The 26603-nt window shown below is 35.3% G+C and overlaps 1 protein-coding gene across 7 annotated transcripts in view; it reads left to right on the top strand.

The window, feature by feature from the left end:
* Positions 1-26603, top strand: part of TNS3 (tensin 3) — a 455488-nt gene that overhangs the window by 181980 nt on the left and 246905 nt on the right. For 5 of the 7 annotated variants that reach the window (XM_074283576.1, XM_074283574.1, XM_074283580.1 and 2 more), the window contains exon 3: positions 17543-17580. In XM_074283576.1, the coding sequence (XP_074139677.1) occupies positions 17543-17580 (38 nt within the window). Of the gene's footprint in view, positions 1-7278; positions 7466-17542; positions 17581-26603 lie in introns of those variants that run through there. The other 2 variants (XM_074283578.1, XM_074283577.1) reach the window with 1 other exon arrangement.

The raw sequence follows: 26603 nt of genomic DNA, 5'->3' as shown, positions 1-26603 counted from the left end.
GCAGGCCTCAGTCTGGGGCCTCTAATTCATGGCCTGCCTTAGCCAAGTAGATTTCCAGGACAGTGGATAAAGATACAACTTGAGTTTGTTCTGAAATCTCTTGAAATTCAAAGTTGAAACTTAAAATTTAATTTAAAAATTTATTAAAATTTGTTATTTAACTGAAATAAAAACAATCAAATTAGGATTCTGTTACTATCTGTGAATCTGGAAAATTTTGGCTTTGAAATGGATTTTCTTTGTTGTGTGTGTGGGTTTTTTTTTTTTTCCCAAATACATGCAAAGATAGTTTTTAACATTCACCTTTGCAAAACCTTGTGTTCCAAATTTTTTTCCTTCTCTTCTCCCTCAGGACAAGGAAGCAATGCAATATGATTAGTTAAAGATGTGCAATTCTTCTAGATGTATTTCTATATTCATCATGCACGTACATTTTCTTTGTATGTATTCAAAGCCTTCTTTCTATAAAGCCATCGCCTGAGTTTTCATTATATCATTTTTCCACTTTTTGCCTTTCTTCTCAGACTTCTTCCTCTTTGATTCTGAAGCAGTATCAGTGAAGTGGACTAAGAGCAGGAGGAAGCAATGGCCTGATGTGTTAGTACTGGAGGCTGCCTGGTATCCGGAGAGGATTGCCATCTGGCAGCCAGGACCATAAGTCAAAAGTCAGTCTCAGCTGTAAGGGCAGAACTAATCATTAAAAGTTACCAGAGGAACTACTTTAAGCTAATTAAGTGAAGAGAATGGTTCAAATGTAAGAATTGGAGAGACTCTAGTGGTATAGAGCTTTCCAAAAAAGAATAAAAAAGGTTATTGCAAGTTGCTTTGCTCCTGAAGACAAGTGTGGAGAACTTGTAGAAGTCAAAGAGAAAAGGGTCTATCTTATCTGATGGGACATGGCATTTTCAAATTTATAATTTAACCTTTAATGAGCTTTCCCCCCCCCTTTTTAATAAAGATATCTAACCTAAATAAGTCTAAGGAAAGACATCTGATTGTGATTTTATTTATTTACTTGGTTTGATTTAATTTATGGAATAAAAGAAGCATTTCCAAATTGTAGCATAACAAAAAAATTATATGTCTGTTATATGCAACTTGCTATTCATTTTACATATTATAATAAAGTTATTATATAAATATAAAAATATTTTATATTCTATAAATAATTTAAGTTTATATTATATTTAATTATATTTACATTATTATATATTAATATATTATTTTATATGGTTATATTTAATAATATATAATTTAATATTATATAAATATATATAATAAAATTATTATATAAATTTCTCCCCCCTTTTTTCTTCCCCTCACCCTAAAAATAACTGCCATTAGATGAAAAATTTGTGTATATGTTTATGCATACACACATGCATATTTATAAAATTATTTTACACATACTTCTATTATCAGTTCTTTCTCTGGATACATATAGTGTCTTCCTTCATATGGCCTTTATAATCAATTTGGGTATTTATAATACTGAAAATGACTTATTTGCTCAAAGTCATTCTTAAAACTATTACTACTGTTAATGTATTTAATATTTTTTCTTGGTTATGCTTATTTCATTTTTATTATTTCATGAAGGTCTTTCCATTGTTTGGCTTTGAAATGCATTTTCTTTGACCGTTGAAGTCATTGTTTCTTATAGCACAGCAGTATTCCATCACAATCATATATTATAACTTGTTCAGCCATTCCCCAATTGATGGGCATCTGTTTAATTCCCAGTTCTTTGCTAACACAAAGAGAGCTACTATAAACATTTTAGATCATATAGGTTATTTTCCTTTTCCCCTAATTATCTTTGGAATAATGTAATATATTGAAACCAAGGGGAATGGATAAAGGGGCATTCTTATAATTAGGCTAGGGGTAGAGACTGGACCCATGATTTCATTGGTTTAGGAATTTCCCAGATGAGAAAATTCTTCTGTCACTGTTGGTTGACATCATTCCTTCAGCTTAAAGTCTCTGAGTTGCTTAGGATACTGAGAGGTTAATTGTCTTAACCCAGAGTAACTTGGACAGTATGTGTCACAGTTGGAATTTGAATTGGAATTTTCCTGGTTTTTAGATTGTCTCTTCATCCATTATAATCTGCTTTTTCTGTTTTGATGATTACCCAACATATGAAATATTATGTTGCTTTATGTTGTTTTTTTTCAAGTAAAATGGGATGGCAAGTGAGAGATTTCCCCAAATTATCAAGCTAAATTATTTTGGATTTGTCAGTGTCTCCCTCAACCCTACAGAAGCACTCTCTATGCTAGTCTACTGATGGTGGCAAGTTTTATGGATTATTTATAGCATGATAGTTTGTTCTCTTGTTTGACAAATGTTACTTTCACTGGGTGTCATATCCCTACTGACATGGTTCAGATGGAAGAATTCCAAACCAGATCAGAAGATCTGAATGGGGAGAGAATTTGAGGGTTCGTGTAGTTCAGCCTGGACTTTGAATGCTCTTTAAAATGTTTCTGACAAGTCATTTCCACTTGGAGATATAGTTAATCAATCAACAAGCATTTATTATATATGCTCTGCTCAATCCTAGTGATAAAAGAAATATAAAGACACCTAATAGGAGAGACTACCTATAAATAGATAGTTATAAAACATCCCCAGAATTGTTTTGGTTGTTTAGTCATTACAGTCATGTCTGACTTTTTGTGACCTCATTTGGGGTTTTCTTGGCCAAGTTATGCAGTGGTTTGCCATTTTCTTTTCCAGCATATTTTATAGATGAAGAACCAAAGCAAACAGAGTTAAGTGACTTGTCCAGGATCTCATAGTGAGTCCTAATTTGAGCTCAGGAAAATAGTCTTGTTGACTTCAGGTCGGGTCCTTTATCTCCTGAACCCCAAATACCTTATAGACAGTATACATGGAAAGTATTCTCAGAGAGGAAGACACTAGGAGCTAGGGGCCAAATCCAGTGCCTCTTTTAACCATCTCTTTCATTTTTGGATAACTCATTAGGAAATTTCCCCCCTCCCATCAAGTTGTTGAAATCTGAGGCTTTTGGGGATAGTATAGTATAGTATATATAGTATAGTATAGTATAGTATAGTATAGTATAGTATAGTATAGTATAGTATAGTATAGTATAGTATAGTATAGTATAGATAGTGTAGTAGAATAGAGTATGGTATGGAGACTGAGGGTCTGAGTTTGAGTCTTGACTATTATTTACTTAAACCTATGTGGTCTTGACAAATCATTTAATGTTTCCCAACTTTATTAGTTTCCTCATCTATAAAATGAGTTGGTTGGAAGAGATGATCTTCAGCTCTGATTTATGATCCCATGGATTCTACCTCCTGATTTTAGCCCTGTGTTTTGGGACCTTGCAGAACAAATCTCTCTTCCCCAGCACAGAGTTGTCATTCCCCCCTATTCTTTGGGCTATTTCCCCCTGGGTCTTCTCACCATCTTGGATACCTTCTTCTGGACAACATTGTCTTCTTATAAGAGCTCTCCAAGAGAGTCTGACCAGCTCAGAATAGAACTATCCCCTTATATCTCTTTCTAAGGCTTCAGATTATGTGTATTATACTGTTAAAAAAAAAAAAAAAAAAAAAAAAAAAAAGAGTGTTCTTGGCCACACACATTGAAAATGTAGCCACAACTGTGGCTCAGCAACTTGATGCTATTTTTTGCAAAGCTAATGAAAAGCGAAGCTCAATTAAAACTGCCCAATGTAGGTCTCAGTGAACGATTTCTGGTTCTGTTGACAATTAGCTAATTAAAAGAGCTTCAAATACAGGTTTTTGTCTACTGTCTTTCTGATTCAAGGTTCCTGCCAAGTTGTATTCTCTTTCCCCTTCTTTTTTGTCTGGAGTCTGGTTTTCTGTTGAAAGCTGCTGCCCCGTGCATACCTGAAGTGCTGGATTTCCCGGCTGCCACACATACCTTAGCTTTCTTAGCTTTCTTTGACTTGCTCTATAATCCTCCCTACTCTGTTGAGCTGTCAGAAAATTTCTGGATTCTCTCTTGGGAGTTCTAAGCTATCTGAGCCATTAGCATTTTGGGCTCCATTATAGTAGATAGTCATCTGCTTGGAACTGGGTAGCGGTGTAGCCTGGCTGTTACTTTAGCCAGGGGGGAAAAATAAAGGCTCATTAAACTCTCAGATTATGCTCCACACACTAAATTGATGTATTATTTTTTCAATAGAGAAATTCAAAATTTTCAAAAGTATTTGCATTAAAATAACCATACTCTGTTGTTAAAGTGAAGAAATAATTATTGACATCACTCTAACAGGAGAAATTGACCAGTTGTTCAAAGTTTGCCTCAGATTTCCGGGTTTTATAATAAGATTAGAGAATTTAGGGATCATTTAGTTCCAGCCTCCCCTTTTGTAGATGGGGGAAAAGTGAGGATTAAGTGATTTGCCCCAAATCACATAGAGAAGCAGCTGCAGAGCTGAGATTCTTTGACTCCAAGTATCCAGTGGATACTACCCTGCCTTTACATTGAACCTATCCTAAGTTTATCAGTTTGTCAGGCAATAAACATTTGTTAAGTACCTTCTTTGAGCCAAGCACTGGAGAGACAAAGAAAAGTAAAATTTTCTGCCCTCCGGGATCTTTCTATCTAAAAAGGGACTTTAGGTTAAAAGGAGCTGTAAGGGGGAGGGAAGTAAAAAGAGCTGAGGGTACCTGGCTCTGCTGCTGAAGGAAGTCTTTGAGCCTGGTAGGAAATGAGGTGTCTGTCCTGGCTTCCCTCTTAACATGGAAGATCTTTCTTATGCCCATCCTCCAGACTTTTCAATCAGGAGGAAGAACCCCAAGGCAGAAGGGGTGGAGGAGGGAGAAGGAAGGAGGGACCGAGGATGTGTGAATTTCAGAGTTGATGTAATTTTACAGGAAGATGGGCTTCTGGCGACTGTCAGGAAGTTCAGGTGAGCAGCCAGGTGGGATTTTTGCATGGCACTTTTTGTATTCCAAAGAGCCTGCTAATTCTAGGCTTTCAGTTCTATATCAGATTGCTGAACATCTTAGTCTCTGCCTTGTAGTATTTCTACATACTCGTTCATCTATATTTCAGTGAATTGTCTCCCATTCCCTATATCCCTTAGTACCCCAGTCTGAATCTACACTCCTTAAGACCCTTGTGTAAATCTTGCCCCACCCCCTCATATCCTTTAAGATAATCACCCTGACAAATTCCATTTCAAATGGTGTATTCCCTACATATTCCCTACTTTGCTTTCCTCTACTACTTACGGGTTGTATTACCAACTAATTAGGACACTAAAAGTTCTTCTGGGGAAGAAGGGTACCATGTCTTCTACATCTTCAATCCTATTTTCTAGTTCAGTTCATAAGTGTGCATTTCTGCTGTATCCCCTTGGCAAAGCTCTGAGGGAAGACACTTTCTGACTCTCCAAAGGAGCAGTTGGAAGATTAAGAAAGAGAAAAAATGATTTCCAAGGGAAGAACAGTTCAAAGCAACATAAAACTAAGTGCAGGTTCATGTTATATAAATAAGATTTATGAGAATATTGTGTTGAGTTAGGAAATTGTAATACTTGGAAAAAAACAGAATGAACTCATAAATTATAATAATTTTTGATGATAACCATTTCAGTGTTGTCTTGGAACTATATTGTTGGGGACTAAATTACTATCTTATGTCACCAATTTTTTTTAGGAAACTGATAAGACTGGTCAAGTGGCTTTGATAAAACAAGAACACATTGAGCCTTGCTAGAAATCTCCACCCAAATCTTTAACTGAATGTTCTTAGATGGTGTTAATTTTTGCCACTTTCCCCTCCATGTAGGCCCTGTTTAGACCAGAAGCTTGAAATAAGTAAAATATTTTCTGTAGATTTGTCATCTTCCCACAAAGGGAGGCACATATATAAATGGAGATAGTTTAAAAAAAAATAGAACAAAACATTACTGGCCTTTCTTTCTCCCCTATGTTAAGTTTCAATACAGTGAGAATATGAAATTGGTATTACTTATTACAGAAATGTTTTGAATCAAATAACCTATGTGAATAATTTAGATCACTGGCTCTTAGACCTTTATTACATAGTTTCTCTCTGTCTCTGTGTCTCTCTTTTTCTGTTTCTCCCTTTCTCTCTCTCTTTCTGTCTCTCCCTTTCTCTGTCTCTGTCTCTCTGTCTGTCTCTTTCTCCCTGTCACTTTCTGCCTCTCTGTCTTTCTGTCTCTGTCTCTCTCTCTCCCTTTCTCTCTCTCTTTGTGTCTGTGTCTGTGTCTGTGTCTCTCTCTCTCTCTCTCTCTCTCTCTCTCTCTCTCTCTCTCTCTCTCTCTCTCTCTCTCTCTCTCTATTGAGTTAATACATAAATCATACTTTTCATAAATTATCAAGATTTATCACTGGTAGAAACCTTAGCAATCACCTGGATCAAAGTCTTTTTTTTTGGAGGAACCTGAGGCACAGAAGAGGGTTAAGTGGTGTTTCTAAGTTATATAAACAGTAAATAACAGAGGCAGAATTCAGTCCTAGGTCCTGTGACTGTAAATTTCTCTCTCTCTCTCTCTCTTTTTTTTTTTTTTTTTTTCCCTTAAGCTGCAGTACACTACCACCCCCTATTTTCACTGAATTTAAAATAATAGCTAGCATTCTTATAATGCTTTCAGGCTTACAAAGAACTTTATCAGTATTAATTCACTCACAACCACCTTGTGAGGGAAGGGCTACAATATTATCCTCATTTTACAGATGTCAGACCTGAGACAAAAAGGGCTTACGTGATTAGTTCAGAGTTTCACAGTTGGTTAAGAATAAGGGAAAATTTGAACTAAGGACTTCCTTATTTCAAGCCCTGACCTCTATTTTTCAGCCACCTAGCTGACCAAAGAATACATAATCAATGGAACTATTGAATAGCTATTTAAAAAGGAACTCAGGCTCGTAGATCATTAGAAGTAGAATTGGAATGAGTCTTAGAGATTATGCTTTCCAATTTCTCCATTTTACAGATGAGGAAACTGTCCAGGAGAGATGAAATAACTTACTGAAGGTGACTCAAGTAGTAAATAGCAGAGCAAGATCCTCTGACTCCAAATTCAATGCTCTTTTCACTCCACTACTCTTGACTTTCAATAAATTACTTTTTCTGCTCTCAACCCTTATCCCCAATTAACTTGAATGTCAGTAAAATTTTAAACTAGTTTTCTACATGATTAGGTTCTATTACCCCATTTTCAGATGAGCTGGCAAGTTGTTGCATATGGACCTTATGACCTGTTTATATATATATATATTCTTTGATCATTCTCCAACTTGCGATTTCACTGGTAAAGGTATTCCATTCAAGGACTCTTTTAGTAGATTTCCGTGAGATGTTTCAGCTGAGCATCATCACCTTGGAGATCAGCTGGTGATGAGCCTCAGAGAGCTTACCTGTTTTGATCCTCAGACAACTGGTATTCAATCAGTGAGGGAGCCTGGACCTGAAGCATTTCCAGGTTGGTAAAAGGATCTCCCAGAGTTTTCGTTCTGTCACAGTGTGACTCTGGAAGAGGATTTTAAGTGAAAGAAGGAGAGGGTTATGTTTTCTAAGTTCAAACATGTATAGATTGTTGCTTGACCCAGAGTGTTTTGATTTTTTTTTTCATTGTAAAGTATTAAGTTATTTTGTGCAAATCCTAGTTTGTTGGAGTAAATATGTGTTAGGTTGGTTTTAGAGGTGTATTGATTTCCCATTTAGTCCATTTAGCTGAGAAAACTTAATACCTTACATGGATATGTCTCTCTTCATTAGGAGGAATCCATGTATTCCTTAGCTTCATAGAAACTAAAAAGTAGATTTCTTGTTGGATTCATACAACTTTTCAGTTTGGATTTGTCAGTTTGCCATTTATAACATGAAAGAGAATGTGTTTCTTCTCCATATGCCATTCCCATTCACATAAACTAATAGCATACTATAGTTTGAGTTTGTTAGCAACAAAACTACTGCTGCTGTGAATTGTATTCTGTTTTGTGTTCTTGGTAAGCTGAGTCTCAGTAATTTAAGGGGGGGCTTGTCAGATTTCAGAAATGAAACAGCATACTACATTCTTGTTGCTACAAGATAGCTTTGGAGTATGATAGGGAATATTAGCCAGGCTTATGATCTAAATATAGGGTTGGTTAAAAAAAAAAAGACTTTGACATAATTTAGGATAAAAAGAACTATGTAAATATAAGATAATATGAGAAGAAAGCAACTTTTTAAGCTGTATATTATATATATGAGCTGGATAAACTTGTCTCATTTTCAAAGGCAACTTATGTGATTTATTTTTCTTGGCAAAATTTGACTAAAAGACACATGAAATTTATCCTCTTTCCCTTATCATTTTGATTTGTATATAACCATGTTTTTGAATGGGGAAAGGAGGGTTATAATTGACCAGTTTTTTGCATTGTTTCCCTTAATTTATACTCTTGGAGCCCATAAGTCTTTACAGTTGAAATTGATTCAATTAAGCTTTTAAGTATAAACCGTATTTCAAGTGATGTGCTTGTTGGGTATACAAAGACAAAAATGATTATTCATGTTTATTTGCTTTTATTAAAACGACACAGATTTTATTATGTGAATATGTATTCAGTAACCTGTTTCATTTTTAGGTATACTTTGAGTCTATGATTATATTATTATGAAGATTCAGTTTATCAATAGAGGAAGTCAATTCCTTTATGCAATCTCTCATGCTTGTTCCATAGTGTACAGTTCTTATCAATATTTACCCATGAATCTGTGGAGTATCAAATGAACCCAATGGACACATTCTTGCTGCGATTGCTGTGACCAATGTACTGAATTACTCATCTGATCCATCTGTTGTTTTTCTTTCTTTAGGCTATGACCAACTTTAATTTTGAGTCAAATATATTCCATGACCATATCTGTGTTTTATATGAAATATCTTCCAGGATGCTGGCAGAAAGTTCTGATAAATATCTAGATTCCTCGACTAAGTTCATTTGATGTCAGTTTTTGGTGAATCCATTCACTCCAACATAATAAATATTAAGCATATACTATATCAAGTATGGTGTTAGGAGCTGTCGAAGAAGTCTACATCTTGAAGGAATAATGACTTCTAATGTGGAAGTGGATGGGCACACTGACAAGTACAACTTGAAGTAGAGAATGAAGGTGCAATGGAGAGAGAATTTAGAAATTTAGAAATATTTGACATAGAATAGCTAACAGCTTATAGAAATGAGGGAAGGTTTAATACATAGGTGACCTAACTTCTTTATCTATGTTACAGCCATCATCATTTTCCTAATCATTCTACTAACATGATCTCAGAGTCATCCTTGATTCTTGTCTTTCTTTTACCCTTCAAATCTATCCAGATGCTTGCTACATTCTCTAGATTTTACTCTGGAAACATTTTTTCCATCTTTTGTCTCCTCCACACTCACATGATTGATTAATATCCAACTCTTTGCCTGAATCAGCTCTTGCTTGGACCATAGTAATAATCATTAGGCTCCCTATTTCCAGCTTTTCCACTTACACTTAGTTTTATATGGTATGGAACTATCCTTTCTGATTTTGTCTTCGTAAATACCTTTAACACAGTGCCTATATGTAGTAAGCACTTAACAAATTATGTATCATTCATTCATTCACTTATAAATGATCACTTCTTCACATAGTATATTAGATATCCTGCCCAGATTTCCTTCTTCTTTATCTTATTCAAGTTTGTTTATTTTTTAAAAACTATTTTTCAAAGGAGCAGAACTGTTTGGTTACTCTTATCCATTCCTTTTTATTTATTTAATTATATTCTATTTTATTCCCAAGAGCTATTTATAAACTTAATGAATTGAAAGTTAGGAATTTATCTTTTTTTCATGTATTCCTGTATTATTGTTTTTTTTAAGCTCTGTGATATCATGTATTTCCTATAACTAATTTTCTCTAAATTTGTTCCATTTGGATATGAGAAACTGGGACTGTTTTGAAATTTTCCATAGATGTATCTTCATTTTTAGCCATCTAGTGATGGAGATGTTTTGTTTTAGTCAAAGATTTGGTTTGTGGAGGTATGGACCTATAGCTTCTCTGTAGTTTATAGGTTTGGAGAGTTGCCTCAGATATGGAAAAGTTAAATGATTTGCCCAGGGTCACATAGTATATATACTATGTGTCAGAGGGCAGGATTGGAATCCAAATCTTCCCAATTGACATTCTATTACACTAATCTAAAGTCAATCCAAAGTACATGAATGGCAAATTTATATTGCCAAGAGAGTATAGTTCCTGATGATATCTAGCTAGATAATCTGTCTTTTCCTGGGATCCCCATATTTCATATGAGATTTCTTTTATACTAATTGGTGGAAGGGATTAAATATGCTTATATATTGTGGTCTGAGAAAATTCAATCTCTTCTGTTCCTTTGAGAACTTTTCCACAGATAGATGTCTTTTACTCAATATCTTTACTAATCACTTTTCTTTAATTCCTCCAAAACTATTTCCAGTGATAATCACTTTGGAAAGGGAATTGATGAACCAGTTTCTCCATATTTAATTGCTTTACAAAGTTATTACAACTTGGCCATGTAAAAAAATCAGTGAGTTCATCACATATTCAGTTTTTCCTTTTTTTGTTCTCATTAAGAACTGTCAGACCAAGGAAAGTAAGACTTCATTAAACAGAGGATTTTATATATATATAATATGTAGTGACTTTTGTGAATCCATAACTACTAAGAACAGAAATAAAAGTGATAGATGATTATTACACATGAAACACATTTTCCACTGCCATAGCATATATTCTTAGAATAGTCTGTCTCTTTTATGTTTACCTGTAAATTAAAACTGGATGCAAAAAATGATTATTCAAGATGGGGCTCTCTGAGGAATTCAGAAATGGAGTTTGTTATTCCCTTTGGTTGCTCCTGGAGTCTAGTAAAACATTTCTTAATGATTTTCTGTATCAAAGGCCAGAAATCAGTGATTATCAGGTTCCCTCCCGACTCCCATTCCTCTGCAGGAATGCTTTTCTCTATTTGGAACAAAGTTTTCAATTTGTCCACAGTGACTGCTTCCACTGTAGGCCTGTGGTCAGGTGTGATCTGCCATCTGTGTACTGTGCAGCCTTTTAGTGTTCTTGGTAACTTATTGTTCCATGTGATTTAGCAGGTAAATACTGTCAAGAATATTGCTTTACTGTGTGTGTGTGTGTGTGTGTGTGTGTGTGTATGTGTATATACATATATATATATATATACATATACATATATATATATATATATATGTGTGTATATGTATATATATATATATATATATATATATATATATATATATATAGAGAGAGAGAGAGAGAGAGAGAGAGAGAGAGAGAGAGAGAGAGATCCTTTAAATTTTAGTGACACATGTAATGACAGTAGTAAATGGAAATGGGAAAAAATGATTTGTTATATAATTGCACTTTGTAATGGAAGTTCTCTTTCAGGTTTCATATTATCAAAGGTAAAGGGTTGTTGATTTATTCATTAATCTTGTCATTGCCTTATTAATTTTCACCTGCCAAAGTAGTTGTTCCTCATTGTAGGTTATGGAGTTTTGTAGGAAGTGTAACATATTATAATTAATAGACGATTTTGGAAATAGCCTAACTTGACAAGGGAACTGATATGTGGTGTTCAGACCTTTAGCTGACAAGAGGAAGTACTGAAAGCAGGGCTGATGAGCCCAATATTGATTAAATCAGCTGGATTCTGTCACACAGAGTCAGTTCCAAAAAATCCCTAACAACTGTCATTGAAAAACCACAGACAGAAATGGAATCTGACTGAGAAAGAATCAGTTTATTATCATATGTATCTGTAAGTAAGCTATCCAGCTCTAACATACAGTGTTAAATGAGGGGTTTTAGTTGTTCACCATAAGTCTCACCCCTCCCTTCTTTAATATCTAATTTCAATTTTCAAATTCCCACATTTGTTGTTGTTGAGAAGTTTTAGTAGTGTCCAACTCTTCATAATCCCTTTTGGCTTTTCTTAACAAAAATACAGGAGTGGTCTGCCATTTTTTTCTCCAGCACATTATACAGATCAGGAAACTGAGGCAAACTGGGTTAAGCGAATTGCTCAGAATCAAACAACTACTATCTGCAGCAAGATTTGAACTTTTATACACCTATTTTCCCATGTTTATAGTCTTTAAAAGATGGTGTCTTTTTCATAGGGCCTATGTTGGGTTCTCCTCAATAGAATGAAATATTAAGTATATAATAAAAACATTGGATATCTGATAACCATCAATTATCATTTTGAGAAATTTTATAGGTAATAGTTGAACATCATTTTTTAAAGGATATAATCATATATGAGAGAGTTTGATATAATGGTTAGAGTAGGCCTTGGAGTCAGAAAGATATGGATTCAAATGCTGCCTCTGAAACATTACAGTCTGTCTAACCATGACCTGGGATACTTAACTTCTTCTCAATGCCTCAGAAAAATCCTATAATTAATTGCTTCCAATAGATGAAGACGCAAAATATGAATATGTACCACCTTCCCTAATCTTAAGCTTGTTATTACACTTATTATTAATTGAAGTGTATTAATTAATACACTTTATAAACACATTTGTACTCAGTAACAGTGCATGGCTTTGTATTTATCGAGATACTTCTAATTCGTCCTTTGTGGCAGCTCCTTATGTCCTCAAAGAGGAGAGAAATCAGTACGGGTCAGGGAACTAGAGAAGGTTCAAGGAAGGTGATTGATTGGCTATGAAGGGTAAATAGACTCATTCCTATGAATCAGAGATTTCTGAATGTTGTGCCATCAGTAACTGGTTTTGGGATATGTTAAGTATGGAATTAAGGAGGGGAGGGTAAGAAAGTAAAAATAAAAATATCTGGAAAAGTAAAAATAGAAATATCAAGGAACCAATTGGAGACATAAGACTGGCACTTGGGTGAGAGGTCAACACTGGAGAGTTAAATAAACATGGTATATGACGACTTAGGGGTGACAGGTAAACTAAAAACAGAGGAGCTGTTTTTGAGGGAGAAAGTAGTAAAAGTGGAGCTTGGTAGGAGAGCCAAAGGCCTTTCCAGAAGACCAGCCTTTTTTCCTCTGCGGCAGTCAATAGTTGTATAAACATCCACAAAACTTAGGATCATTCTTGGGAAATAGCACACAACCAGGATGCCTAAAACAAGGAAATGAACTAAACAGCTCCTTCCCGTGTCCAACAGTGTTGCAGGCAGCCGAGTAGCATAGCAGCTAAATTACTGCATTAGGAAATTCTGAGATAGAATTCTGGCCCAGATACTTAGCTGTGTGACCCTTTTAATCTTAGAGGCAGTTGGGTGATAAAGTGGATAGAATACCTGAATTCAAATCTAGCCTCAGACCTTTCCTAGCTGTGTGATCCCAATCTATAAAATGAGGATAATAATAGTACCTATCTTCCAAAGTTGTTGAGAGAATTTAGATAAGTAATAATTGCAAAGTGATTAACTCATTATCTAGCACATAGTAGATGCTTATTCCTGTCCTTTTTTCCTTGACCAACTTCTATCTCGTTCAGTTTCCTTATTGTAAAATAGGGATAATAATAGTATGTACCACTTGCAACTAATTAAGTATCTTGCAAACCTAATGTGTTAGATAAATGCTAGATATTATTAATAATATTGTGTAGTCCTGGATGTCTGTATCAGGCCTTCCAATAATTAGAAGAAACTATATATATTTAATTTTCTGTTCTCTGTCGGTTTCCTTTTGCTTGAGGACACTGACTGTATATTTAAATTAGAGATTAATGAAATTAAATGCAGTTTTTTCCTCACCTAAATTCATCGACCTCCTCTTAAAAAGTTGTGGATCAGAGTGGAAATAGAACAGAGTTGAGGAAAATAAATACTTGTGATTCTTCCAATGCCTTATATGACTCAGACTATCCCTTGCCCAGGTGGGTAAGTAAAGGGGTATTTTCCCCCGAGACAGACAGACAGACACACACACAGGCATGGCCCATTCTCGAGAGAAATGAAAATGTGGAAGAGGAGATGGAGTGTCACATGTAAGGAACAGCAAGATCAGTTTGACCATTGGTCATAGATTATAAGTCTGTCTTCAGAGGACCAGTGTAATTTGTCTTGTACCTGCCCTGCTGCTGTCCTTGGTCTTTGGGGAATGAATGTCAATTTAAGGATGAGGGGAAAGAAATGATGAGCAATGAAAGCTGCAGAAAGAATAACAGAAGGTTATGATGGCAGTAGAAAGACAACTGGGAAAGTATCATGTCGTGGAAGGGAAAAAGGAGCTTCCAGGACAGTGTGCCCACAGGGGTGGATACTGCGCAGAGGTCAAGGAGGACGAGAATTCAGAAGAAACTTTTGGATTTGGTGATTAGCAGGTCACTGACCTTCTGAGGAAACAACTGCAAGAGAATGGTAGCTGTAGAAGTCAGATTGCAAGAATTTAACCAGTAAGTAGGTGATGAGAGAAGAGGAGACAGTGAGAATAGATTCTTTTCGGAAGTTTGGTGTTGAAAAGATTTAGTGTCTATGGAAAAATACATCAGATGAATGCACCCTTGGGACTTAATGGAGAAATGATGATGACAGATGTGGGGTTAATGAGCTTGGGAGGGGGAGGGGTACGGAGCATCTTACTTTATTTTTGTTTTCTAGGTATAAACTTGTCATTGAAATGCATTTAAATGATAGCAGTAGCAGCTTTACAGGATGGAGTCAGTGTTGCATCCAGTACTGGTTAGGTTAATATTATACATGTTGATTTTCATCAGAGAATTAAGCGGAAAAGGCTTTCTATTTTAGAGGACAATGAGAACCTTGTTTTGACCCCACTACCTGAACAGATTCTGATCTCATCCCTGTGAGGACTTTTGGGGTGGGGTGGGGAAGGGAGGAGGTTGAACACTAGCTTGATTTTTTAAAAATGAATTCCATTATATTTTAATACCTTAAACCAGAAGTTCTTAACCTAGTGTCTGTGGACTTTAAAATATTTATCTATATCTATATAGATAGATAGATAGATAGATAGCTTTTTTCATCAAAATACTAGCAAAAGCTGGTGTTTTAAAATTATTTTTTAAAATTGATAAGCATTTATTTTTTTCCCCTCTCAACTCCATCCCTCACTCTGGGGGACAAAATAGGACAAAACCTTTTATAATAAAGATGCACTCAAGCAAGCAAATTCCCACATGGGCAATGTACAAAAATGTGTCTCACCATAACTCCTCTGGAGTCAGAGTTGATTATTTACATTGATCAGAATTCTTCTGCCTTTCAAAATTGTTCTTTAAAATGTTGAAATGTTTTTGCAATTTAGTTAAACAATTATTGGTTTTCTTTGTAACATCATGTACTGGAGAGTATATGTTTCATCAGAGGGGTCCATGACTCACACAAATATTAAGAACTCATGCTTTAAAGTTAAGTCACCACTGTGAGAAACAATGAGAAAACTTTGAGAGAGACCTTGTAGTCTGAGACACAGTTCATTTTAAAATCATGATGAAAGTAGGTATTTGGGAAACTAGGGGTAATAAATAAATGAGCTTTTCTAGTTTGCACTCGGCATTTATGATATTTAGAATAGTATATGGAAAACCTTGGATGGAGAGGTCGCATTTGCTGTTATTCTCTGCATGAAAACCTTTTACTAGCAGATTGTCTTGTTCCTTCAGACTTTTGTTTAAGTGATGCTGGTACATCTGGAATGCTGTATGCATTCCTCAGAGTTAGAGCCTTTGGGGATTCAAAGTTGTGCATTTGTATCTTATAATCAGAATGATTTGTTACTCTGAAGTCAGCCTGTGAGGTACTTCTAAAGTCCTTACTGAATGAAGTATGATTTCATGCCGTAGATTTTCTTATGTTCACTTATTGGGCTAAGTAAAATAGATAGACTTGTCTCTGCGTTCCCAGACTTTTGGCACATCGCTTATTTTTATGACTTTTTTATATTTGACACTTTTGGGGGATCCCATTAAAAATAAACTTCTCTTTTTGGGGCTACATATAACCCATGGACGTTATTACCAGGGTACTTTGGTTTCCTGCCTAATGGTAGCTCTTCCAGTTCTGTGGCAGATTTCAGAATCAGGCATAATAGAAGCTAAAATAATTTTATGGTTGGCTAGTCTTTATGCTTCATCACATGCATCAGAGTGCCCTAGGGGTTCAGGAAGAATTCCAGAGTTCATTAATTCACTATGAATATCATTGACCAGATGGATAAATAAGTCAATGTGGATTTTTACCTTCCTTCTATACATCAGGTATAGCTTTTATTCAAAATATATTCCAAACCATATATATTTATGATCTGTACAGGATAGAGAGACCCCCTTCTATCACCCCCTCCCCATTTCCACAGTAAGATTCTTTTGATCAGTTAACCATTTAACACAGTTACTTCTGGGACGTGCACTCACTAAATGAAAAATAAATATTTTTCCTGGTTGATCTTATTCTATGATCAACAACATGAATAATCCCTTTTAAAATGAGAAGGCACACAAGGTCCTAAGTATGAAGGAACTTAGAAAAATCCGTTTAAAATTCAGGAAAACTGGAAAGGAAAACTTGAAGGACTTGACTGGATTACAACATTGATTGATCTTGTATATGTAGGAGATGGTGAAATTCTTTCTGTCATCCTTCAGTCTTGAAGTCTTTGAATGCCCAGTTGTTTCCTAGAGAGGAGAAAAAAAAACAACTAGTGGTCAGCCAGTGACTATGGAGATCCTATTGTGGCAGAGGGAGAATGCTTTTAGTTCCTTATTATGGCACAGCTGCATCCTCCTGGGGAGAAGTCCTGTGAAATCTGCATTGGTTCCAGCTTTAAATCGGCATTGTTAGGACCTTCAAGCCAACACATGACCTGCTCAATTTAGACAATTGGCCCAAGTTGAAGGTTTTGCCTGTAGGAATTTAGACATGTATTTATTTTGACAGTTGATTCTTATGTTGTCCGGAAATGGAAGGAGAAATAAACCAAATGCACGACTTCATTGGAGCTAAGAGCATGGAGTTGTACTGCTTTTCTGCTGGTACTTTGAAACCTTTCTTTCTTTTTGAGCAGGTGTCCAGAAATGTCTGAGTATATCCTAATGCTTGTTAGTTTTCTGGGATAATCGAATCTTTCCTTGCATGCTTGGATTTGGCTTCCAAAGTAAGGAGCGCTTTAAGAAAATCAATCTCTTTGTAGCTAATCTCCAGGAGGGGAAAAAAACAGCCCAAAACTTTCACCTGAGTCATCATACCCTCACTCTAACAGTTGGTAACTGCTATCAAATTTTAACTTGGTATGCCCTCATGCTTGCTGCCCACCAACTTTCTTTTGCAATTTTGGATTACATCATAAATGAATAATCTCTGTAGTTATCAGGAAAAGTTCCAGCTCTGCCCTCCAAAGTGCCTAACTGTCCTGTAATAGGAACTTTTTCAAGGATTGGGAGGACTTGTTGGATAAAATAAGCATTACTTGTCAAACAACTCAGCATTTGTCTTTGTTTTTTTTTTGTAGTGTGCAAGTATTCCTGCCACAAGAAATGTGAAACAAAGGTAAGTACTGCATTTCTCTGTTTCAGTGGTATATTATGGGTTAGATTTTGTGGAATGAAATGCATAGAATTAAATTTAGTTAAAAAGAATGCTTCTTTGAAAAATAACTACTATAAGAATATTATATATATGTATATATATTTTAAATTTGTTTTACTTAAATATTTGTTTTCTTTCCTCACCTTCCTCACCCCAAATTTTTTCTTAAAAAAAAAAAAAAAGAAAGAAAAACAAAACCTTTGTAACAAAATAGACATACTCCATAGATATTCCATTATTTTGGCTCTATTCAAAAATGTGTGTCTCCTTTTGTTTCCTGAATTCATTACCTCTATGTCTCAGGAGGTGAGGAGCATCTTTCATTATCAGTCTTCTAGAATCATGACACATTATCACATTGATCACAGTTCTTAACCCTTTTGAAGATGCTTGTGTTTACAATGCTTTTGTTTATTGAATAATTTGTTCTCCTGGTCCTCACTTTACTATTTATATCAAGGAATACCATCTCTTTTATTTACATTACATTACATTAAAATACAGCAACTATACAACTTCCATATTACTTGAACATTTTAAATTCTGGCTTGGGACAAGGTTTGTTGGATAGTTGTGGTGGTGATGATATCAATAGCAATAGTAGCTGTTAATTATATTTATATATCACCTTAAAGTTTATACTGTCTATATAATGAACCAATTGGCTCTGTACTCCTAGAATTGTCTTCTGTGGTTTGAATATTGCTTGCTTTTCTGTAACAATTCTTTCTTCCAGTGTTAGCTTCTGCTGTCAAGTTGCAATTCATTCTTAGTGTTTGGGAAGGGTTATTGATTAACACATTTTCTATTAAGGTAATGGATGAGAAAACTTGGTATCTTTTTATTGGGGGGATGTAGATTAATTTCATTAAAATTTTTTTATTAAAAAAATTAAATTCTAGCATTTGAATCACTCTCTGAATTAAGCCATCAATAGGAAATAATTGTTCTTGATTCATTCATTCAGTAAACATTTATTAAGTTCCTGTGATATGCCAGGTACTATATTAGGCCCTGGGAATACAGAAATTAAACGTAAGTATTACCTGCCCTAAGGTAATTTATTTTCTGTTAAGACTGTCCATAATGATGGACAACAGCATGGACATAGAACATATAGAGTAAGGACCAAGAAAGTGCTGGAGAGAGGAGGCTGGTGTTAATTGGGGAGCATCATGATCGGCCTTGTGTCAGAGGGAGCATACAAATTGAGTCAGCTAGGGATTCTTCAAGACAGAGGTGAGGAGGAAGAATATTCCAAGGATGGGGGATTACTACTGTAAAAACAAGAGACCGATGGTTGAATAGTATGAATAGGAAATGGCAAGTAGTGTCACTGGGTTTAGATCTAGGTAATTAATGAAGGGGTAGTCAGCCAGATGATTTTATATTTTCTTCAAGTGGCAATAGGGAGCTACTGTAATGTTTTGGGTAAGAAAGTGAGTGATATAGTCCACACCTGTACTTTGCAAATATTGTACAAATTACAAGTATTGATTGGTGGCCATGTGGAGAACGGATTGGATATGGGAGAAATTGAAGTCCTTAAGACCAGTTAGTTATTAGCAGTTAGACTGCTCCACTAATAATGAGTGCCTGAATTATGATGGTGGCCATATGAATAGAAGAGATGGGTGCAAAAAATGGTGTAGGAGAAGACTTGGCAAATGTTAGCTCTGAGGGATAAGGAAAAGGGAGGGGAAAGTTTACCATTTTTAAGTGGTAAATAGGGTAACTGGAAGGTTGGTGAGAACCCCAAAAGAAATAAGGAGGTTAGGAAGAAAGAATTTCTTAAAATGAAGATTAGTTTTGCTTTGGGCAGGTCGAGTTTAGGTTGTCTACAAGACATCCATTTGGAGATATCCAATAGGCAGGGTCAGATTTCAGGAGCCAGATGAAGTCTGGGAGTGATTTGCTTTGAGATGATAGTTGAGCATACACTAGCTAATGAGATTATTAAGAGATAGTGAAGAAAAGAGGGCCCAGGACAGATAGAGCCTTGAGGACTGAGTGACAAGATAGAAAGGCGGGGATCTAGGAAAGAATTTAAGGGGTATCTGGGAAGCAAAGGAGTGAACTTGGAGGAGGAAGTGATCACCAAAATCATATGCTACAGAGACATCAGAAAGGACCAGTAATTAAGTGGTCACTGATAATCTTGGAGAAGGCAGTTTCAATTTAGTTATGAAGCCATAAGCCAGTTTGCCAGGGGTTGAGATGTGAGTGTGATGAATATACATAGCTTTTCTGAGTTTTAATGTGAACAGAAGATTAGTGGTCCTAGGAAGAGAGAGGACTTAAGAAGATCAAATGAAGAGGGTTTTTGTTTGTTTGTTTGTTTGTTTGTTTTTATTAGGCTTGGGGGACTATAGGTATGTTGGTAAACAATAAGAAAAGAGCCAGTGGATAAGGAGAAATTAAAAACTGAGCAAAGAGAGAAAAGGTTAAACAGAACAAGGAGATTGACAAGCCATTTTGAACATAGAAAGGCAAATGATAAAAGGATTGTCTGGAAGGCTAAAAACTGTCTCATTTGAGGAATCTTTTTTTGTTAACTTGACATTTCTTTGAGTTATTTATATTATATGATATAATGTAATGTAATTATATTATATTGTATTAAAACTCTTGTTTTGTGAATAAAAAAGGCAAGTGTTAAACCTAATATATAGAGGAATTAAGACATTGGAAAGCCATTTGGTGATAATAAATGCAAAAACCCTGAAGTTTTGCTAAATATTCCCTGACCTACCAAAAATGCCTAGAATTACAAAATTCAACTATGTATATCTGGAAAGATATTGCTTAATCTTGAGTTTCAAGTTAACTAAGGAGATCACGGACCCCTGGGGTACTTGTTGGGCCTAGCATTTCCAAGGGATGGTCTTCAGCAAATTTTGTTTGTTTGGTTTTGGGTCACCATCTTTTTATAGATAAGGACTTGAGGGACACAGGTCAATTAAAAGGAGCTTAAGTAATTAGGTAATTAGTAGAAACAATAAACAAGTCATATAGTACTTAAAATTTCAAAGTATATTAATTTTCTTGCATTAGACTTGTGATTTCATCGATATGGGGAATTGCCAGTTAGAAACTCCCTGAACCAATGTAGTTTATTGTCTGCTTTATAACAGTTTTTATTTAGGAAGGGAAAAAAAAATTCCCAAACTTTTTACTTGTATTAAATCACCAAGGGAGAAAAAATATCCTGTTCATTTTATTTAATCAACAGCTTCCTTTATCTGCATAGAATTACTCTAAAAATAATAAAGTAACTGGCTTAATATAGAATATAATAAAGTGGCCATTGAATATCTGTTATATATTTCTATCAGATGCTCCTTAGACAAGCAGTAGAAATACTTCTGTTCCTGCACTAGAATGCATCTGCTTTTAGTACTTAAGTAGTACCAGTAGATTTTTATATTTTACTTTTAGTTGATAATCATTAATATGAGATTCATACAAGAATGCTGCTGTGCAGACCACAGGATCAAGAACACAGAAGTTAAAATTCTTAGTAGTTCATCATTTTTTCATTTTATCCATTCGTGTTTTCTGTCAACTTATCTTTTTTGATCGCCTTATATACAAGAAAGGCAGTATTCTAGATTCATTCCTGGTTAATATATTCTAGTGTCCTCAGGAGGTAAGTCAGCATTTTAATCTCAAGTTTCTAGTCAGTCATAGGAAATTAAATAACATCCTGCATTGGGCAGGAAATTACAGGAAGAATCAGGGTGAAAACTAGCTTCGGAACACCTGACCTTGGTCATGTTCTGTACTCCTTCATGATGACTCAATTTCTTTTGCCCTTGGATGTCACTCAAGTTTGTTCATCAGCGCAGAGGAAAAAGGAAAAACGGAATGAAGAATATAATAAAAATATTCACAAACACCCCATAACAGGGCAGATTATGATGAACAGACAAAAAGGAAGTCTAATTCTATTGGCTGTTTTTAAATGCCAGATGTGAGAGGAACAGCTTGCAATTGTAGTCTCCTTTAGAACACTTTGGTTTCCTGCCATGTTTTTGGCAAATTATGGCATAGATAATTGGGTAAACAAAGAAAAACTCCTTTTGTTGACTGTTTAAAGCAGATTTTTCTTCTGTTTTCACTCCTGATTGTGGCTAATCATATTGTAAAAAGCATTTAGTCAAGTGGTTTGGAATTATGAAAATTTCTCATAATCTATGAGAAATTAATTAGACATCAAAATCACTTCATATATAAGTAGAATAAGACATTTGTGACCTTAACTCAGGGGATGATTACTTAGCCCCCTTATACCGAGTATATATGACTGTTCAAATTCCTTCATAATCTATAAAAATGATTGTGTCATCCTTTCTCCTCCTCCTCCTGCAGAAGACAGAACCCTGGGCTGAGAGGCAGGAAGGTGTGTGCATTCAAATCCAGTTCAGTCTTTCTCACCCTTAATTTTCTCATTTGTAAAATGGGGATAATAACAGCACCCATGTCCTTGGGTTGTTGTGAGGATCAAAACATTTAGCACAGTTCCAGGCACACCGTGTTTTGCAGATATTTGTTACTGGGACAGCTAGATGTAACAGAACACTCAGCCTGCAGCTGGGAATTACTTGTTATTTGTTATTAATTATTATTACTATTGTTATAACTCTTATTATTGTTATCCTAACTCCCTTAAGCAGTGTCAGTCTTATTATGAGTATGAGAAATATACATATACTTATATTTGTCATTTGAATTTATTTAAAAATTAACGGGAGAATCAAACACTGGGGGACAAAGTAGATATGACCAAGACACTTAAGAAATTTCCCCTCAACATGGTTTAAATTAAATCCAGTACTTGCGATTCCCAAATTCAGTTGTAAGGCAAAGAAATATTTTCTTCTTTGCCTTTGAACTAGTTACATGGACAGTTTTATTTTAAAATATGATTCAAACCTTTATCTTGAGACATATCTTAATAGTTAATTTATTTCTTTTGATATATAGCTTTTTTTCTTTCCAGGAGAAATCTCTTTTCCATGTGTAATACTGGTAGGTGAACTGAAGTCATCCCATTCCTCAATCCTTTCTGCTTTTTTCTGTTCTGGGAAGGGGGTTAGCATTGACTCCCACCTAAGCTTTGATTCATATTATTTTATTCCCACTCTGAGAGGAAGAAGGAGAGAGAGACCAAGAAAGAGTAAGAGGCAGAGAGAGAGAAGGATGGTTGATTTAATTGGCCGTACTCTATTACAGTGGTCATCTTGATTTTAGTTTTATGTGCAACATGAAAGGAATCTCTTCCTTTGCTCTTTATTAGTATAATTATTGTTCAAAGTTTATGAGTTAAAATAGCTTGGAGCCCCCCCCATTAAGAAGACTGCCAACAGTGAGAGAGAGATTCAGCACTTTACCTTAACTTAAATTTTTGGTACCTTATCCCAAGTCTCTATTTTTGCAACATGTTAAGTATACCAGAAAAATTTAAGCAAAAAAAACAAAGTCATAATGTAATGTCTGTTATTGGGTAGTTGGCAGGTAGGAGTGGAATTTGGGAAAAAAGCAATTTTTAAAAAAATATATTTCTTCCAGACCTTGAAGAAATGAAAATGAGAAGCTAAGCTTAACTCAGTGGCCCACCTAGATCCTTTCTTTTTTATAGCTCTCCTTCTGTTTTTCTTTCTCTGAAAAATTTTTCCTTGTTCTGTCTGTTAGTTATCATACTTGTGCAGATTATTAAATAGATAAGATGGGCTAAGTATCCTGGTCTCATTAATCCTTTCTCTTAATGTGTCTTCCCAGAGACTATATATCCTTTTTTTTTTTTTTTTTTTTTTTCTTGTGAACTTCTGTGTGACTCATTTATCTTTTAGGAATTCAAAGTATTGCCATAGTCCAAATCACTCTTAGTACTAAGTTTTGCCTTCTGAATGGAAAAATCCCAGAATTCATAATTTAGATAAAAAGCTTTTTATTTTCAAAATATGTGCAAATATAGTTTTCAACATTCACCCCTGCAAAACCTTGTGTTCCATATTTTTCTCTCCCTCCCATCCCCCCTTAGCCCCATTACTTATATAGCAAGTAAAACAATGCAGGTTAAACATGTACAATTCTTCTAAACACATTTCCATGTTTATCATGCTGCACAAGAAAAATCAGATCAAAAAGGAAAAAAAAAATTGGAAAAAAACCAAAAAACAAAAGCAAGCAAAGAACAAAAAAAAAAATTTTTTTTTGAAAATACTATGTTGTAATCCATATTCAGTCCCCATAATCCTTTCTCTGGATGAAGATGGCTATCTCCATCACAAGTCTATTGGGAATATTCCAGTCAATTCTTAATCTCTTATGACATCCAGTAATTTCTGCAACTGTTCATTTATTTAACTTACTGTTGGTTTACATATGGAATGAGAAACAAAAGAATCAATGCTTTGGTTTTTAATCATTTCACTACAGTTTCCAAACTGAATTAAAAATAAAGAGAAAAGAAAATAATTAATCGAGTTTCTCATTATTTTGTAGGGACGATTCAGCAGGTTTGTTTTTTTTTTTTTTTTTTTTTTAATGCCAGCTTGCCTTCTTATTTGCTCTGTGACCTTGGGCAAATTACAGAACCCAGCTGGGTCACAGCTTCCTCATGGGCACCGGAGAACTCCTTTCCTGTGGTCTGGAGATAGTTCTGTTTCTTTTAATTTCTGCTGACCAATAATCAAATTCAGCATTTTTTTTGTTATTCATTATTATTTATTACATATGGCTCCCCAATATCCACCTCCAGCCTTCTTATTTAACCTTATTTCATATTACTGTGCAAATTAGATTCCTAATGTCATCTAGATTCTGACAGTCTCTTACCTCCAAATTATCATTATTCTTTCTTTCTTTCTTTCTTTCTTTCTTTCTTTCTTTCTTTCTTTCTTTCTTTCTTTCTTTCTTTCTTCTTTCTTTCTTTCTTTCTTTCTTTCTTTCTTTCTTTCTTTCTTTCTCTCTCTCTCTCTCTCTTCTACTTTCTTTCTTTCTTTCTTTCTTTCTTTCTTTCTTTCTTTCTTTCTTTCTTTCTTTCTTTCTTTCTTTCTTTCTTTCTTTCTTTCTTTTCTTTCTTTCTCTTTCTTTCTTTCTTCTTTCTTTCTTCTTTCTTCTTTCTTTCTTTCTTCTCTCTCTCTCTCTCTCCTCTCTCTCTCTCTCTCTCTCTCTCTCTTTCTTTCTTTCTCTCTCTCTCTCTCTCTCTCTCTCTCTCTCTCTCTCTCTCTCTCTCTCTCTCTCTCTCTCTCTCTCTCTCTCTCCTCCCTCCCCTCCCTCCCTCCCTCCCTCCCCTCCCTCCCTCCCTCCCTTCCTTCCTTCCTTCCTTCCTTCCTTCCTTCCTTCCTTCCTTCCTTCCTTCCTTCCTTCCTTCCTTCCGTCCGTCCGTCCCTCCCTCAGAGTCCCTCCCTCATCTCTGTTCTTGAAATGGTTCAAAATTGACCCTTCCTTCAAGAAGACTTATTTGATTTCTCTACTTCTTAATCCTCTCTCTCTCTCTCTCTCTCTCTCTCTCTCTCTCTCTCTCTCTCTCTCTCTCTCTCTCCGTCTCTCTCTCTCTCTCTCTCTCTCTCTCTCTCCTGATTTGCCTGGACTATCTTTGCCCATTGATATTTTTTCCCTCTATCATTTTTATTTCTGTAAATTTATAACAGTCTATATCTTCTCCCTGCTATTAAATTGTTGTTACTTCAGAAGAGATTCTATCATTATTTATCTTAGTGGTCCTTTCACTTAGCACCACATGCCCCCTCATTTCCACCATTGTTCATCTATCACCAAGGGACCATGCAATTTCTAAGGTTCCCACCAGGACTGTTTTTTTTTGATTCTTATGCTTTCTATTTCTCCCTCTCTATCCCAAATCAACAAAATCTAGTCACTGTGTCCTGTAGTAGCTTAGCTTTATTTTCCTTATTTTCTTTCTGCATTTAGTATATACTAGTCAGGGTAACAAAAGCCATTTAACAGATTTCACCCAATGACATTTGCACAGCTGCAGCCATTTCCTCAATTGGTCCCTCCTAGCATCAGATGCAGATGGCTCAGATGCTGCTTAGATGAAGAGAAACAAGGATGTCACTTTGACACTTGGTCTCCATACCAGTGAGTTCTTTGCCAAAGCTAAGAATATCTCTTAATAGCTGACTCCAAATTCCTACTCTGTAGAGAAGAAATGCAGGTTTTGTTACAGAGTAAAAACTTGGAGTCAGCTATTAGGAGACATTATGTTTAATGCACAGAACATAAGAGCACAGCAATAACTCAGATTGTGAGCGATGTGATTCCTTGTGGAGCATTCTATAGTCACGTTAGTCTCTTGATTGAATTGAATTGAATTAAATGGAGCTGATGTTTGTCAAAGGGTTCTTCCATGGAAGTCATTGCTTTAGTTGATGTTCCAGTGACTCCTTTTGGTAAGCCACAAGCTCAGAATTCTCAGCAATGTGAGACAACTAAAAAAAAAAAAAAAAAAAAAAAAAAAAAACCACCAACAAAAACTTCAATTGCAATAAAAATTAAAACTAGCATGGCTAGAACAAAGAAGATGACGGTATTCTGCTGTGGTCATACCAACTCTAGAAACATACCATGTTTAGTCATGAGTGATCCATTGCAGGAAGAGTAGTGACAGACTTGACAGATTATAGTATATCCAAAGAAAGATGGCTAGTTTGGTGGGGAAAACTCAAAATCACACTGTCCTCCAATAATAACAAAAATAATTTTTATAGCATTGTGTAAAACTTAGGTTTTTAATCAAGAATTTGTGCCTCAAAAATCTATGTGTTAAGTGTAGGCATTGCATTAAGAATCATTGAAGTACCTAGGACTAGTTAATTAGGAAAAAGTAAATTTTTCTTCTGTGCCTCTGAGAATCCACTGCCTCTCCCTCCAGATGGAGGCCTGTTGATGTCCCACACAGTTTTCAAAGTTGATTTTAAAGGCATCTCCTCCATGAAATCTTCTCTAATTCCCCC

This window comes from Sminthopsis crassicaudata, chromosome 1 (assembly GCF_048593235.1).
Source record: "Sminthopsis crassicaudata isolate SCR6 chromosome 1, ASM4859323v1, whole genome shotgun sequence".
NCBI classification, from domain to species: Eukaryota; Metazoa; Chordata; class Mammalia; order Dasyuromorphia; family Dasyuridae; genus Sminthopsis; species Sminthopsis crassicaudata.
The sequence above is the reverse complement of the archived record's forward strand: the minus strand, read 5'-3'. Positions and strand labels throughout refer to the sequence as shown.